Here is a 14,792-nt window from a genome sequence, read left to right on the forward strand (position 1 = left end):
AATTCACAAAGCCCCAGTTACTGTTGCTACACCCGTCAAGCTCTCCATTCTTGTACATTAACAGGCATCTGAATTTAAGAGATAATTATTAACCAGGATTCTTGACTTGGTCCTTTTTTATTTTAACAATCTCATGCACACTTTGGACAGCTCTGATAGAAAAGTAGATTTGGCATTGGGAGTGGATTTCTCCCTCCTCTTTGGTGCCCTAGCCTAGGCAATGGCAGATACTCTCCTGACACTTCTGCTGTTTGCCCTTTGCACAAGCCCACTTTTATATGGTTTCCAAATGCAAGAAATTCATAGGAAGATGTATGAAAATGCCAGCAATGCACAGGATCAGGGGCCTAAAAAAATCTTTTAAAATGCAGATCATGCTCATTGATTTTCCAAACCTGCTTTGTCTTATTGATAGGTCGCCGGACCCTGACTATCATTAGGCAAGAGGCAGGTCACCAGTCCATCATAGGGACAAACAAACACACAAATCACACCGACAGCCAATTCAGAATCACCAGGTGGAGTATCAATGGATGCATAACTCTACAGAGAAAGGCACCCCAATAGAACCAGGAACTCTTCTTGTAGTGAAATGACAGTGTTAACCACCACCACACCACCGTACAGCCCCTAAATGCAATCAACCGCATAGAAAAGCAAAGGTGGACAAAATGATGCTAAAAATTTGTGACACAAATCAATCCAAGCAACCAAAATTGGGCCACAAAACAACTACAAAGAGAAAAAAAGTGTTTCAAATGATGTGCGGAATTACCAAATTGGAACCAAAATAGATCAAAAAGAGTCAAAATTAATCAAAATTCCTACAAGGTGCAAGATTCACACTAACTGACACAAAACAACCACAAACAGCATCTGGTGGGTTTACGTCTCTTTCAGTCTGGGTTTTGAGGCCTTTAGAAGGACAAATGGGAGGCATCTCACACATCTGTGCCAAGCGGTCTTCCTCATAAATAATATTTTGAAAAAAAACACAGCTTTTGCTACATTATACCCCTGAACAATTGATGGCCAAGACATGTGTTCTTTCAACAAAAACTTGCCGGGCTGCTTTCGTATTTTGCCTCTTTCCCCCTGTCCAACAAATTATTATTTGACTGAGCCAGGTCACCAACAAAGCTTTGCAGAGTTAACTCTCAGTTGCTTGTGGGAAACTTAAGGATTGCTCACTTGTATCATAAATATGAATGAACATGTTGTCTTCAGAGACTAATTTCATCATACCTTTTTGTGCACTGCTGCTCAGCAGGGCTGTTGTTGATGCCGCTCTGCACCAGTGTGAGAAAATGGGACATTTTTGTCCAGAGCAGGGGTTCAACAGGCGGGCCACATTTTGGCAGGATGGAGTGGATTCTCCCCATCTCGGCTGCGATCAATCTGAAAAGAGAAAACATGTTCTCAGATGAGCCTGGCCAACGCTGTTATTGCACAAATAATCATTATCAGAGCAGAAACACTCCCTTTCCATTTAGTGTTCTTATCTTGCTCTTTTTTTTTTTTTAGAAACGGACCTTGTTGCATATGTGACCTTTTGACCACTTAAGCGTTCTTTCTTGAGGAATGTTAGCAGTGACATAAAGTTCTATGGGTATTCCCAACAGAGGGCATCAGGCAGAGTGAGGAGATTGATGTCTATTGTGGCCCTGGCTGTTCAGCCTTGGCTGGCTTTGTTGTTTCCTACAGTCCCGTGGTGTGAATGATGATGCTGGCCTGTTATCATGAGAATGATGAATGAAACAAGGGGCATGAATAAACAACATTGCTCAACATGAAAAGTGACTCAACAAAAAAAACACCATTAAAAAACACCTGCATCAGCATTAAAGAAATGAAATGCCCCGATAACACGTGTGCGACTGAAGCATAGCAAAAATATTTAACATTTCACATTGCCCTAAAATACAGACCAACACTGCTAAGTTTGAACAAGTTGTGAACAATCATCAGCAATCATGGCAGAGTTTTGCACACCTGTCCTGATTATGGAGCTCCTCATAGAAAAGAATGGACTTGAGAACATAAAGGCACATGGAAATGAGGCGAGACTTTTCTTATGCACCATTCCATAATTAATTTTTCAACATTAAAATCAGGCAATGTAGAAAAATATGTAAACTCACACTGATAAACAATGATAATTTGAAATAAAGGCCTCTGCTGCCACTATTTAGGGTACTGAGTAGGGAAATGTAGTGTATCATATGTGGTACCATGACCATATGAATGCATACAAATGTGTCCACGGTATGATAATGAGCTTTAGTGGCCTTTGTTGCTACTTTATATTGAACTTTTGAACTTTTCCACTGATTCTATATTGGCTACTCTCCACAACAGAAAACAACAACTTGTCTTGTTTCTTTTTTTGGCCAAAGATTAAGTGTAACTGTGTGAAAAAGAAATCTTGCCGTGGCATTCGGTCCACTTTCAGCGCAGTGCTTTAATGTCCTCTGAGAAGATATCTTTTGGCCAAGTGTTAATTCTTTCTATTCAATGTGTGTCCCTTTATCAAGCAATAACAATAAAAAAATATCTCAAAAGTCTTTGAGAGAAGGCGATCGACCAGTGATGGTAATTCTTTAGGGTCATAGATTGTGCAAGAATATGGGACATAAAGAGAGAGACCCTGTCCACTTGCACTTGCACTTGTTCTTCGCCCCTCACCTACTTCCACTCAATCTATGCTGTAGTAGGGCTATGAGGAGAGCAACTGTGTAATAGTAAGCAAGTATGGGGAGTGTAACGCAACTCAAATCCGATGTAAACATATTTGAGGCTGAGATCACGGACGATTTTGAAAATCCAGCCGGACACAATTTTGATCTTTCAAAAAGAGGATCTGTCAGTGTAAAAGAGGACGTGTGGTCACCCTACGTATATCTGTAATTTATTATTTTGTTTGAATCTTTCTTTAACAGACACAAGTCCAAAGGAAATCACCTCCAGTGTCTCCCCTCATCAACTTCAGTGTTAAAAAATATTTAAAAAATCCAGAGTTTATTAGAAGTAACTCAATCAAAAAAGTTGGATTAGAGGTATTTTTTTTTACCATTTTGTTACATCACTCTTCCTTTTGATTACGTCTTTTTTTTTTTTTTTTATCATTTGGGAACTCTTTACAGGAATTTGTGCCCAATTTAGCTGAATACAAGATTTCAGCGATTCAAGAATATGTGGTTTTTATAGTCTGAGTCTCCTCTTCAATTGGGGAAAGATTTGGACTCCAGAAAGGCCATTCAAATACAACACACTGTGTCTGTGAAGCCACATTTCAAGTCATGTAGAATGAGGTCTGGCGTTGTATAGCTGAAAAAAACCCACAAAGCTTCTGCAAATTCTAAATCATAGATTATGCAATTAATCCCAAATAAGATCCATCTCCTGGCACAGAGAGTCAATTTAAAATGAATTTGAAATTGTCTTGATGATAGCATGTCTCCAAAATTCTACTCTACGTCTCTGCATCAATAGTACCCTCACACATACGCAGTGGGCACTGCTGCACCCCCATATGATTCAAGAAGTTGGCATTGGCACCTTTTGCTAAGCCCGTGTGGCTACACCGATCATGGTGGAATGACGGTCTCTCATGCAGTACCGCCGTAGGGCTTGAAGGACACGCACATCCAACAGTGGTTTCCATCTGTGAGCTTTATATTCTGAGATTTTTCCAGTCTCTTAATAAATTAAAACTGTGTGCGAAAGTCTTTTTTGTATAAGACATTTTTTCACTATGCTTAAAATAAACCATAGCAGATGTCCTGTTAAACTGTTAAATAATAGCATTATATGGAAATCTCTGCTGCCCGTGCTTTTTTTTTTTTTTTTTTTTTTACAGTGAAATCCTTGACCATGTAGTGTTAAAACAGAGTGAAACACAGAGTTGCATCAGCGTGACTTGTTTTATCTCTAACTTTTTTACCAATTATTTCTGGAATTATTTCTTTTATGAACCAAATCTTGCACAAAATAACACTGAAGTCATCAGTTTGCCGCATGACCAGGTCAGCTGTGAATGTGTAAATGTGAGGAAGAAAATCAAGACATCCCAAAAAATATAATCATAATAAGATTACACATGACTCTCAGCGCATTGGTTTCTGCTCAAACACATTTACCAAAAGGCTCATTGACAATTTGGAAAGCTTTTCTGGCAGAGACCTGTAGATGGACGGTTGCCGTAGTAGCTCATCATCCAGCACTGTTCCTTGGACAAATTCATAGCAGATGCCATTCTCGAAGCTGCAGTAGATCTTGGGACCACAGCCGTGGGCATGGAAAACCTGGAACATCTCCACCTCCCGGTCCCGGTTCACATAAAGTTCTGTCATTGTGCCATACAGCCGCACCAGAACACAACCAGACTCTTGAAGGGATCCCATGTAGCACCCAATCAGCTGGTTAGTGATTCCTTCTGTAAATGTCTGGAATGGAAGAAAATTAAAAGCAGGACGTGAATCCTTTTTATTACCTGGCATTTTTTTTAAAACTTTTAATTTGTCTAAAAATGAAACACTATAGAATGGGTCAGCATACAGTACCCATATAACTATATCATTACTACAGCATAATATGATAATTAGAGCATTTTGTATAGTACACATAACATGTTAAATGACAGCTTGTTTAAACCATTTTCATTTGTACAGCACAAAGTCATATCAGAATTCAGTAACTATCTGCAGACCATAGGACCTCAGTCTGAGTTACTGGTAATGTATAACTACTGTATCGTAGATCAAACACAGTTAGTGTGGAGGAGAACAACTTGCCATGTTTTAGGTTTCAGATTACTGTTTTATACTTGAACTTCTAGCACCCCATCAATTCAAAGGCCTTTCATTTACAAGCCTCATGTATCATTTACTTAGAATTTTCATTGACATTCCAAGAAGACAAAGTTAAGTGCAAACCAACAGAAAGAAATGCATTCCCTTATTTACGAACTTAATATCATCATTAATAATAAAATATCTGTTTGCAACTAATTAAGCTGGAATTTAATCTTAATCTTAATCTTAATCTTTAATCTTCAGGAGGTGACAGATCACTTATTTCCTGTCATATGTAAAGTTTTGTTCAAATATTAACAATGATCAAACATTAACAATATGATTGTGGCATCTCAAAAAGAATTGGCTCTGGATTTTTTTCTTTTTCTTTTTTTGGGGGGGAAATTGATTAACTACGCTCCAATATTAACAAAGATGGATCCTACATAACCACTGAAGACATGTCTTAAAGAAAAACTGTCAAAATCTACTTTTAAGACTTAAAATGATGGAAAAGAAACTGACAGTATGATATATTCAATCATTCAGCGTTTATCGATCATTTCCTGGATATAAACTGAGCACAGACATGTTGTCTGAACTGTACTGAACAAGAGAGTAAGAGTCTTTGATGCACAGGATGTCAGAGGTTGGGGGTTCAGTGCAGTAGACGCCCCATGACAAGTCAATCCAAACATTAAAATGTTTACAACAGTAGATGAAGTAGAACCCCAATTGCAAAGATATGGGTCCAAAATGAAATGTTGCTAAAAGCAGAATTCAATGATTCAACCAATATGTTATTCACAATAACATAGAAAATGTGTTTCACTATTTCATAAAAAATTAACAGGTGACAGGTCCATATTTTTCACTGTGTAGCATCCTCTCTTCTTTTAACAGTCTAAAATGGCAGGGCACTGAGGAGACATCTCCAAGACCTTTGGGAGATGAATGTTGTCCCTTGTCTTCCATAAGCACTGATGCACCAGGCTTTTGAATACAGTGCTGATAACAAGCTGGATGGTTCCCTCTCCTCTTTTGTCCAGTGGATGCAGCTTCCATTATTTTCACTGAGAACGTAAAATTTCAATTTGTCTGACCACCGAACAGTTTTCTATTATGCCACTGTCCTATTTAAATTAACTTTGGCCCAGAGAGGACAGCTTTGGTGCTAGATAATGTTAACATATGACTTCGTCTTTTGGCATGATAGAGTTTTAACCTGTTGTTCTGTCAGAACCACTCTCGTCAAAACGAGACGAGAAACAGAGATGAATTTCAGAAGCTTATTCTGAATGCATACAATTTGTGTTTGGCAGTATGGCTTTGTTCGGAGGAAGTTTCCGACTTTTCCATGAGCTCCATGGAAGCCAGACAGGGAACAGCAGCATCCTCAGGTGGAGTGCCTTCCATTTGCTGTAAAGGCAACAAACCCCCTAGAACAGAGCAAGCAACAATGAACAACAGTATGACATTGTTGGCAATGAAAAATCGGTGGAGCAGGGGAGGTGGTGGGTGCAAGCAGAAAGCAAAAAAAAGCAGTGACAGCAAACCAAGTTTAAATGAAGTGCCCCAAATGCCAGCATCCAATTGCGAGCAGGAGCTGATTACCCATTGAGCGCAGCTGGTTGTGGAGCCATAGGGGTTGGGTCGGCGTCAGCCAATAGGCAAAGGGCGCATTGACTACGTGGTCTGCCAGAACTACCGCGATGCTCCATTTGTGGATGGCATGTCAAACAATGTTAACAGACTGAATGGAGGAATTCTGGAGCCCATCCAGTGATTTCAATGACAGAATCATCCATCTATTTTCCTTTTATCAAAGGTTGGGTCATAGAGGTAAAAGGTCCAGGGGGGAAGCCCAGGCACCTAGCTCTGTAATGACAATCTCCTGCTTCTCCTGGAAGATCCTTAGGTGTTCCCAGGCCAAAAGGGATATATAATCCCTCCAGCAAGCTCTGGGTCTGCCAAAGGGTTTTCCTCCTAGGGGAGTGTGCCTGAAAAACCTGCAAAGGGAGGGGACCAGTAAGCCTCTGGTGACAATAGGTGGTGGTCAGAACAAAGATGGACCAGACCAGCTCCGCCATGGAATCACCCTACAGACATCATTTTAAGCCTTCTCTAAGTCCCCAAAACAGATAAGGGTTGGATGTTATCTGCAAGTGAAAAAATCTGGTCCACTGCTCTACAACCTGGACAAAAATCAGACTGCTCCTCCTGAAAGGTTTGACAAATGGTCAGATCCTCTTTTCCAATACCCTGGGGTAAACTTACCTGAGTAGGCTGAGTAGTGTGATGCTTACTGTTGGACCACATCTTCTGGTCTTCCTTTTTAAAAATTGGGACCACCACCCCAATCTGCGACTCTATAGGCGTCTTCCTGATCCGATATTTGGATCGGATATCGGTACCAATATTGAAGAAAATTCGAGATCGGGTATCGGTGACAATGGGCCAATCCATATCGGTGATTTTTTTTTTTTTTTTTTCCCTTGTTCTTTCCAGCATTGGCCTTCATCCAAGGGCCTTCTGCCCCCTCTAGTTGTGAAAAAACTTGTTAAGTTGGGACTACCTCTGATTTAGTTTTTTTTAGTTTTTACCAAGCTGGAGAAACTATTGTTTTGTTCAGATGCTTTTGTAATGGATGTTTAATTCCCATTTGCACTCAACTATATAAAGAGCTGATTGCTATTTATTTTGAAAGTCTACCAACCAAGCTAGTGAAGCTATTGTTTTTTTTTTTTCAATTACAGCTCCTTTATTATTTAATATTTTGTTTTACATTGGATTTTTAATCCTTAATTGCACTGACTGAACCAGTTACACTTGTTATATTTTTATGTTTAAGATTGTTTTACTGGTCCACAATTATTAAATTAATAAGTAATAAGTAATTCAGTACATTTATATCTGTTTATTTGTTTTTTTTTAAATAGGAAAGAAATATTTAAGTCAAGTCTGATGTTGCCTTGCACATAGAATAAGAATAATCCCAGTCTTTTCCACACAATGAAATTTACCGTTTGTTACCACAATTCCGCGCTGTTTTTCTGTATCGGTATTGGATTGGTATCGGCCGATACTAAACCTCAAATATCGGTATCGGAGGTGAAAAAAGCGGATCGTGCATCCCTATTAAAAACCCATGTGAGCCAAGACAGCCCCTAAAACCTTCAGAAGCTTCAGCATCTCTGAGGGAATCTTGTTCACCCTCGCACCGGGAGTTTTTTTACTATCTCAACAATCTCTGCCAAGGCAATAAGAAAGTTTTTAAGATTCTGCCTTTTGGGGGAGGACATGTTGGCCAGACTGAGGAAATTCTCAAAGTGCTTCTTTCACAGCTCAAAGATATCTACAGTTCTGGTCAGCAGTTTTTCCCCCAGGCCAAGTACAACGTGGGACAGGCCCTGCTTTCCCTTTCTGAACCATCGACTGGCTTACTAGAACTTACCAGAACTTCTACATTACCTTGCTGAATTTCTCCCATGCCAACGATTTAGCTTCTGTAACCAGTAATAATGCTTCACTTTTGGACACTGGTACCTGTAAGGTGCTTAAAGTAATCCCTGGGACAGCCAAGCCAGGAGGGCCCCACTTCTTTAGCTTGACAGCTTCTCACCTCACCTCTCCCATTTCCACCAGCAGGTCCTTCAGTTGCTGCCAAGACAGGCTTGTCTTGCTTTGACAACCTTCTGGCCACCGCTCTTGGAATCTCCATCTGCAGTGGAGGCTCTGAACATGTCTGACAAAACCATACCTGGCCGTGGAACAGTAGACCAGCTCTATACCCTCAGCAGGATCCTGGAGGGTGCATGGGAGTTCGCCCAACCGGTCTACATGGGTTTTGTGGACTTGGAGAAGGCGTTCGACCGTGTCCCTCTGGGACTCTTGTGGGGGGTGCTCCGGGAGTATGGAGTGCCGGACTCCTTGATATGGGCTGTTCGGTCTCTGTATGACCGGTGTCAGAGTTTGGTCCGTATTGCCGGCAGTAAGTCGGACATGTTTCCTGTGAGGGTTGTACTCCGTCAGGGCTGCCCTTTGTCACCGATTCTGTTCATAATTTTTATGGACAGAATTTCTAAGCGCAGCCAGGGCGTTGAGGGGGTCCGTTTTGGCGACCTCAGAATTGGGTCTCTGCTCTTTGCGGACGATGTGGTTCTGTTGGCGTCGTCAGGCCGTGACCTTCAGCTCTCACTGGAGCGGTTCGCAGCCGAGTGTGAAGCGACCGGGATGAGAATCAGCCCCTCCAAATCTGAGACCATGGTCCTCAGCCGGAAAAGGGTGGAATGCCCTCTCCGGGTCGGGAATGAGATCCTTCCCCAAGTGGAGGAGTTCAAGTATCTCGGGGTCTTGTTCACGATTGAGGGACGAATGGAGCAGGAGATTGACAGGCGGATTGGTGCGGCGTCCGCAGTGATGCGGGCTCTGCACCGGCCCGTCGTGGTGAAAAAGGAGCTGAGCCAGAAAGAGAAGCTCTCGATTTACCGGTCAATCTATGTTCCTACCCTCACCTATGGTCACGAGCTGTGGGTAGTGACCGAAAGAACGAGATCGCGAATACAAGCGGCCGAAATGAGTTTCCTCCGCAGGGTGTCTGGGCTCTCCCTTAGAGATAGGGTGAGAAGCTCGGTCAATCCGGGAAGGGCTCGGAGTAGAACCGCTGCTCCTCCGCATCGAGAAGAGTCAGATGAGGTGGCTTGGGCATCTGGTTAGGATGCCTCCTGGACGCCTCCCTGGTGAGGTGTTCCGGGCCCGTCCCACTGGGAGGAGGCCCCGGGGAAGACCCCGGACACATTGGAGAGACTACGTTTCTCGGCTGGCCTGGGAACGTCTCGGGGTCCCCCCAGAAGAGCTGGAGGAAGTGGCCGGGGACAGGGACGTCTGGGTTTCTCTTCTAAAGCTGCTGCCCCCGCGACCCGAACCCTGGAGAAGCGGAAGATAATGGATGGATGGATGGAAGTAAATGTGGATGTTTTACTTTCAACATCTTATTTGTTTTCTCTTTGAAAGTGGATAAAGTTTTAGAATATGAGATTTGAAAAATCATTGCATTCACTATTTATTTACATTTCACGGTGTCCTGGCCTGTTTTGGAACTGGTTTGTAAGTTATGACTAATTGGAAATAATTAAGATTTTGTCCAACCCCATCTTTAGCCAACATATAACAGCAATGTTGGTTCACAGTTTTGCATTACAAGCTTAAAAATTGCACAACTACAACAGTGTCTCATTACATGACGACATTGCTGTTAAAATTTGATGTCTCTCAATATAATAAGGTGGTCATTTTACACTGTTTATATGGCCACAAACACTTAAAAGGAGAGGAGGACAGGACAGGTGAAGAGGGGTGTTAGGCCTCTGACTCCTACGCTACTGGTCACTTTCATTCTTTGCTCCTACTTGGGCTTCTTTACTTTTGTGCTTCCCCTCTTAAGCACAAATAGTTAAAGTTAGAATATAAAAATATGAAGTGGTTAAAAAAAACCATACATGGTTAGGGGAACACATTTAGCTTACAATAGATCGGTGTTCCCTTCATGTCATAAAGAAGCCGCCCAGCACTTTTTGTTTTCCTTGCTGCTCAACATAAATAACTGCCCAGTGTGACACCACAGCATTTTGGATAAATATGTCTATATCTAATCTTTTTTAAAGCAATTATAAATCACTCTTTATAAATTACACACGTTTACACGTAAGAAGACTAATGTGGAAAGAACTGAATAATATACAACCCCATTTTTTTTCCATTATAGTATATTGAGAACGCTAACCTTTTCTCACAAAATATATATTATTGTAAAATTAAAACACTAAAAAACAGACAAATACGCACAGGGGTACTCTTCACAGCACATGCAACAGTGCACTTGCAGAACAGTTTGTACTTCTCTGTCTGTGTGCACAACAATACCACAGTGACCGCTGTTTGCCTTCAAAGGCTCCCTTTGACATTTGTTGTCATTCAGTGGTTTCCAGTGGCAGTTGGTCAATAGAGGGCCCTAGAGCGCCGCCCCTCTCGTGAATCAACCATAACAAATGTGAAATTAATTATACATTTGTACATTGCGTTTTTATTCGTGCAGTGGTGTGATAGTCTCTGCTGTACGCTACATGCCACTGCCAGCAACCATTAAATGCTTTCGACTTTAATCTAGGCTTGCTATTTGCTATTGGATATAAAGCCCTCTTCCAGGTAGTCGCCGGTAACACTGGAGTCTATGAGAGCTAGCAAACTTTTTTACCGCGAACAAGCAGAGGCAGCTTTTCATTGGCGCATGAAAAATTGATTCTAGTTCGCATCTCTGTGCGCCCAGACCAATGGCAGAGTTTTCCTTATTTTTAATCTTAACGTGATTGGACAATTCATCGAATCAATCACGTCCATCAAGCAAGCATCCGAGGAAGCGCCGGCCTCTCGGGGAAGAAGACCACAGACAGTAGGATTGCTGCAGAGGTGAGTCTCTGTTGTAGAAATTAGTTGTTGTCCATTTTTCAGTGCAGTCAAGTCAAGTCAGCTTAATTTATATAGCACATTTAAAAACATCAGAATTGATCCAGTCTTCTATATTATTCCTCCAAACATTAGACACACATGTCCTTTTTTTCCCTGAATATTTGTACATTTTGCAATAGAATAGGAAATTCAGAACCATCATCCCTCCCTACTATTATGTTGTGGTTATAGTATAACATATGGTCTATTTTCATTAAAGTGGCCTACTTTCTGAATTTATTCTGCCCCAAAACTCTTCATTTTTGATCAACCCCATGTCTGTCTCTAACTGTATTCATAGTTTAACAATCATCTAGTTGACTGGTGTTTAGATGGTGTAACATGTGGTCTATTCGAATTACAGTAGCCTATATTTCTTTATCTATTCTGTCCCAAAACTCTTTATTTAAGCCCAACAATATCCAAAGTATCTCTCTAATTGTATTAATACTTGAACAATGGTTTAGTTTAGGTGGTTTTTAGAATTTGTGTGTTGTGTTCTGATTGTGAGGTGCTATTTGACCTGTCATGCGCAACTGCGCCCCCCCAACAAATTGAATCACCAGCCGCCACTGGTGGTTTCTCATTCTGTGCCACAGTCCCTGAGGTTTTTTCTGAGCCTCAGATGGGACCTGCACACAATACAGTTTCTTATTTAGTTGGAGAGTGAACAAACATGTCTACCTTGACATCCGATCAACTATTTATACAGTGGATGGAGGGTTGGTTTTGACATTGCAATTAAATTCCCCTTTTTTCAGGTATGACTTCTATCTCTTTTTCATTTCAGTGCATTAAAGTATATTTGATATGATTCATTTATTGATTGTCATTTGGAACCTAAAAAAAAAGATCACCATTAAGAACACTAAAACATACATCTCCACTTATATTGTATGACTGTAGATGAGCTCTGTACAGAGCTTCTATGCAAGCGCTAAGAGCAGCTAACACATCATGCTTTTGTATTGCTATACTTTGGGTATGCCTCTAAATTAGTGTGTGTTTGCTCTTGGTATGTTTTAAATTATTATCCTTTTTAAATGTCCTTTAAAGTGTAAGTAAATCACTCAAAAAGAAATAGATCCATAGTATTTCATTGAATTTGTTTAAAGAATGATTAAATAGACAGAAAATGACATGAGAAAACACCTTGCACTTTACAGCCCAGTTAAAAGCACAGGTGTAACAACAGGAACTGTCTGACCTTCTTCTAGTGAACACAATACATCATTAAAATGACTTTTGGGACCCAAGAGCTGAAGGGAAACATCTACTTCTTTGTGTACATTACTGGACCTTGTGTAGATTGAGAGGTCACCAATTCCAATGCACAGTCACCTAACAAATATAAACCCTATTTCACAGACAGATTGGACCTTGTGTTTGCACATGGGACCAGAATCGGATTATCCTGTTCTGAATGGATGCTTTAAGTTCACCAAGAAAAAAAAAAAAAAAGTCTTTCAAAATTCTTCTTTTGTTGTCCAGTTACCTTGGCCTTTTTTTAGGTTTTATAAGAAATATGACTTACTGGGTTGTATGGTGTAGCATAAACACAAGATTTGATCCACTTTATCACCACGCTTGCTTGCAAATTAGAGATTTTCAAAATACTGTAAAAACAAAATAGCAGTATGATTAAATATGCAAAGATACCAATAGCCAAACATTCTAAATGAAAAAGCTGGAGATAAAGTTATATTATTGATCAAACAGTAAGCCTAGCTCTCCACCTTAAGGTTCGAGATCAAGATATCTTTTCGAAAATGGTCCCATACATTCTCTAATGACAGGACAGAGGAATCAGTATTGTTTAGTGTGAGACTGAATGTTTAAAAAAGAGGGATGAGGTATGTTGGATTGACTCAACACAAACTTCAGTATAGTGAAGATACACATACAATAAAAGGGTTCCTTTTCTGCACCCAAATGTACAGTTCTTTAAAAAAAGAAAAGACAGCGTAAGGTACAGAAATTTTCTCTCAGGTAAAGACGGTGGATCTATGTTTTCATTAACCTTAAGTTATAGATAAGTAGGCTGAACTCTTGACAGATAGCAGCAGGCTGTATAGTGGTGTTGCAGTTTGCACACACCTTACAGTCAGCTGTGGCTTCCTGTCTTGAGTTTGCATGTTCTCGCTGTGCCAGTGTGGATCTTTCTGGGTTTTATTACTTACGTGTATGTTAGGTTAACAAGTGATTTTAGATATATTTTAGGTGTGGCAGCCATTTCCAAAGGACATATTTCTGGACCAGAACACAAAGGCATATTTTTGTCACTCAGGGTGCAAAGTTGTTTGTTCAAAATTACAGACAAGAAGTTATAAAACTTTACCAATTTCTTAAGGCAGTACTTGTACCCTACTAGGGTAACCAGATGTGCCTTTTTGAGACTGTTCCAGCACTTTTATTTGTGGTGTGCCGACAGCTGGATAATCTATAACAGTCAACTGACTTTCAAAATATGGGTTTGGGCAGCTGTTTCGATGTAATTTCCTGTCAGCTGTGGTTGTTCTTATGATGGTGGTGTTGCCATGGTCCACCTCTTACAGACTCTAAATGTACCTGGCTGAAGACTAGGAACATTTAGAGTATACCAAGATGAATATTTCAAATCTGACTGGAATCACTCATCATTTCAAACCACCACCAAACTGGTAAATAGTATTTAAAAGATGAATAAATAGAACTCCTGATTTTATGCATTTTAATAACTACATTTGGACTGTTTTATTTTACAAGCTTCATGGTTCTCTTTCTTAATAAAGATCATCACATTTACCACCTTGCTCATCAATTTCCATTCAGGATAACGGAAATGGTTGCCACTGCTTTAAGAGTGCTTTCTCTTTCCTTTTCGTGGAATTATGCTATAATCTGAAACCTAAACCTAGACTCAAACTGCTTTGAAATAATCTTAACAATCAAAGTTTAAACCACAAATTTACCGGCAAATAAATGTAGCAATTTGACACTCATATCAGTCCCGTACACCTGAAGACTCAGATGTTCACATACCTTCATCTGAATGTCCTGGGACTTCCACTGCGGACGGAGTCTGCTCAGAAGTTCCAGGATTCCTTCACGAGGGTCATTCTTATCAATATGGATGTCCACATGGAGAAGGCGATTCCCAACATGTTGACCATCCATTTTTTTTAATTAGCCAAAAAAATAAATAAAACACCCGCAAAAACAATTAGGTCTACAATCTGTGCGCAAATTCTGCTTTCAGACCAGCTGAATTATGTCCAGATTTCACACGTCACCTAGACTTCAGCCAGTTGGATCATAACTCTGGATAATCTGGTGTGGTATACATCAACACAGCACTGAAATAAAACAAATTTAAATCAGATCAGCAGACAAGTCTAAATACTGGTGATCTGATATCCAACAGCTCTCCAACCTCTAATTTGTCACAACAATTCAAGCACCATCAGTGGCATTTGCAAGTCTGTGAAATTGCCCATTTGTGTGTCTGACTCAGCC

The 14,792-nt window shown here is 40.4% G+C and overlaps 1 protein-coding gene across 1 annotated transcript in view; it reads right to left on the reverse strand.

Annotated features, from left to right (window-relative positions):
- LOC142384893 (ethanolamine kinase 1) overlaps positions 1–14,453 on the reverse strand; it is a 38,599-nt gene extending 24,146 nt beyond the window's left edge. The window contains exons 1-3 of the mRNA XM_075471199.1: positions 14,319–14,453; positions 4,183–4,445; positions 1,246–1,398 (exon numbers count right to left, since the gene is read on the reverse strand). Coding sequence (XP_075327314.1) covers positions 1,246–1,398; positions 4,183–4,445; positions 14,319–14,453 — 551 coding nt within the window. The remainder of the gene's footprint in view (positions 1–1,245; positions 1,399–4,182; positions 4,446–14,318) is intronic.
- Positions 14,454–14,792: the final 339 nt, after the last annotated feature.

This window comes from Odontesthes bonariensis, chromosome 7 (genome assembly GCF_027942865.1).
Source record: "Odontesthes bonariensis isolate fOdoBon6 chromosome 7, fOdoBon6.hap1, whole genome shotgun sequence".
Classification (NCBI taxonomy): domain Eukaryota; kingdom Metazoa; phylum Chordata; class Actinopteri; order Atheriniformes; family Atherinopsidae; genus Odontesthes; species Odontesthes bonariensis.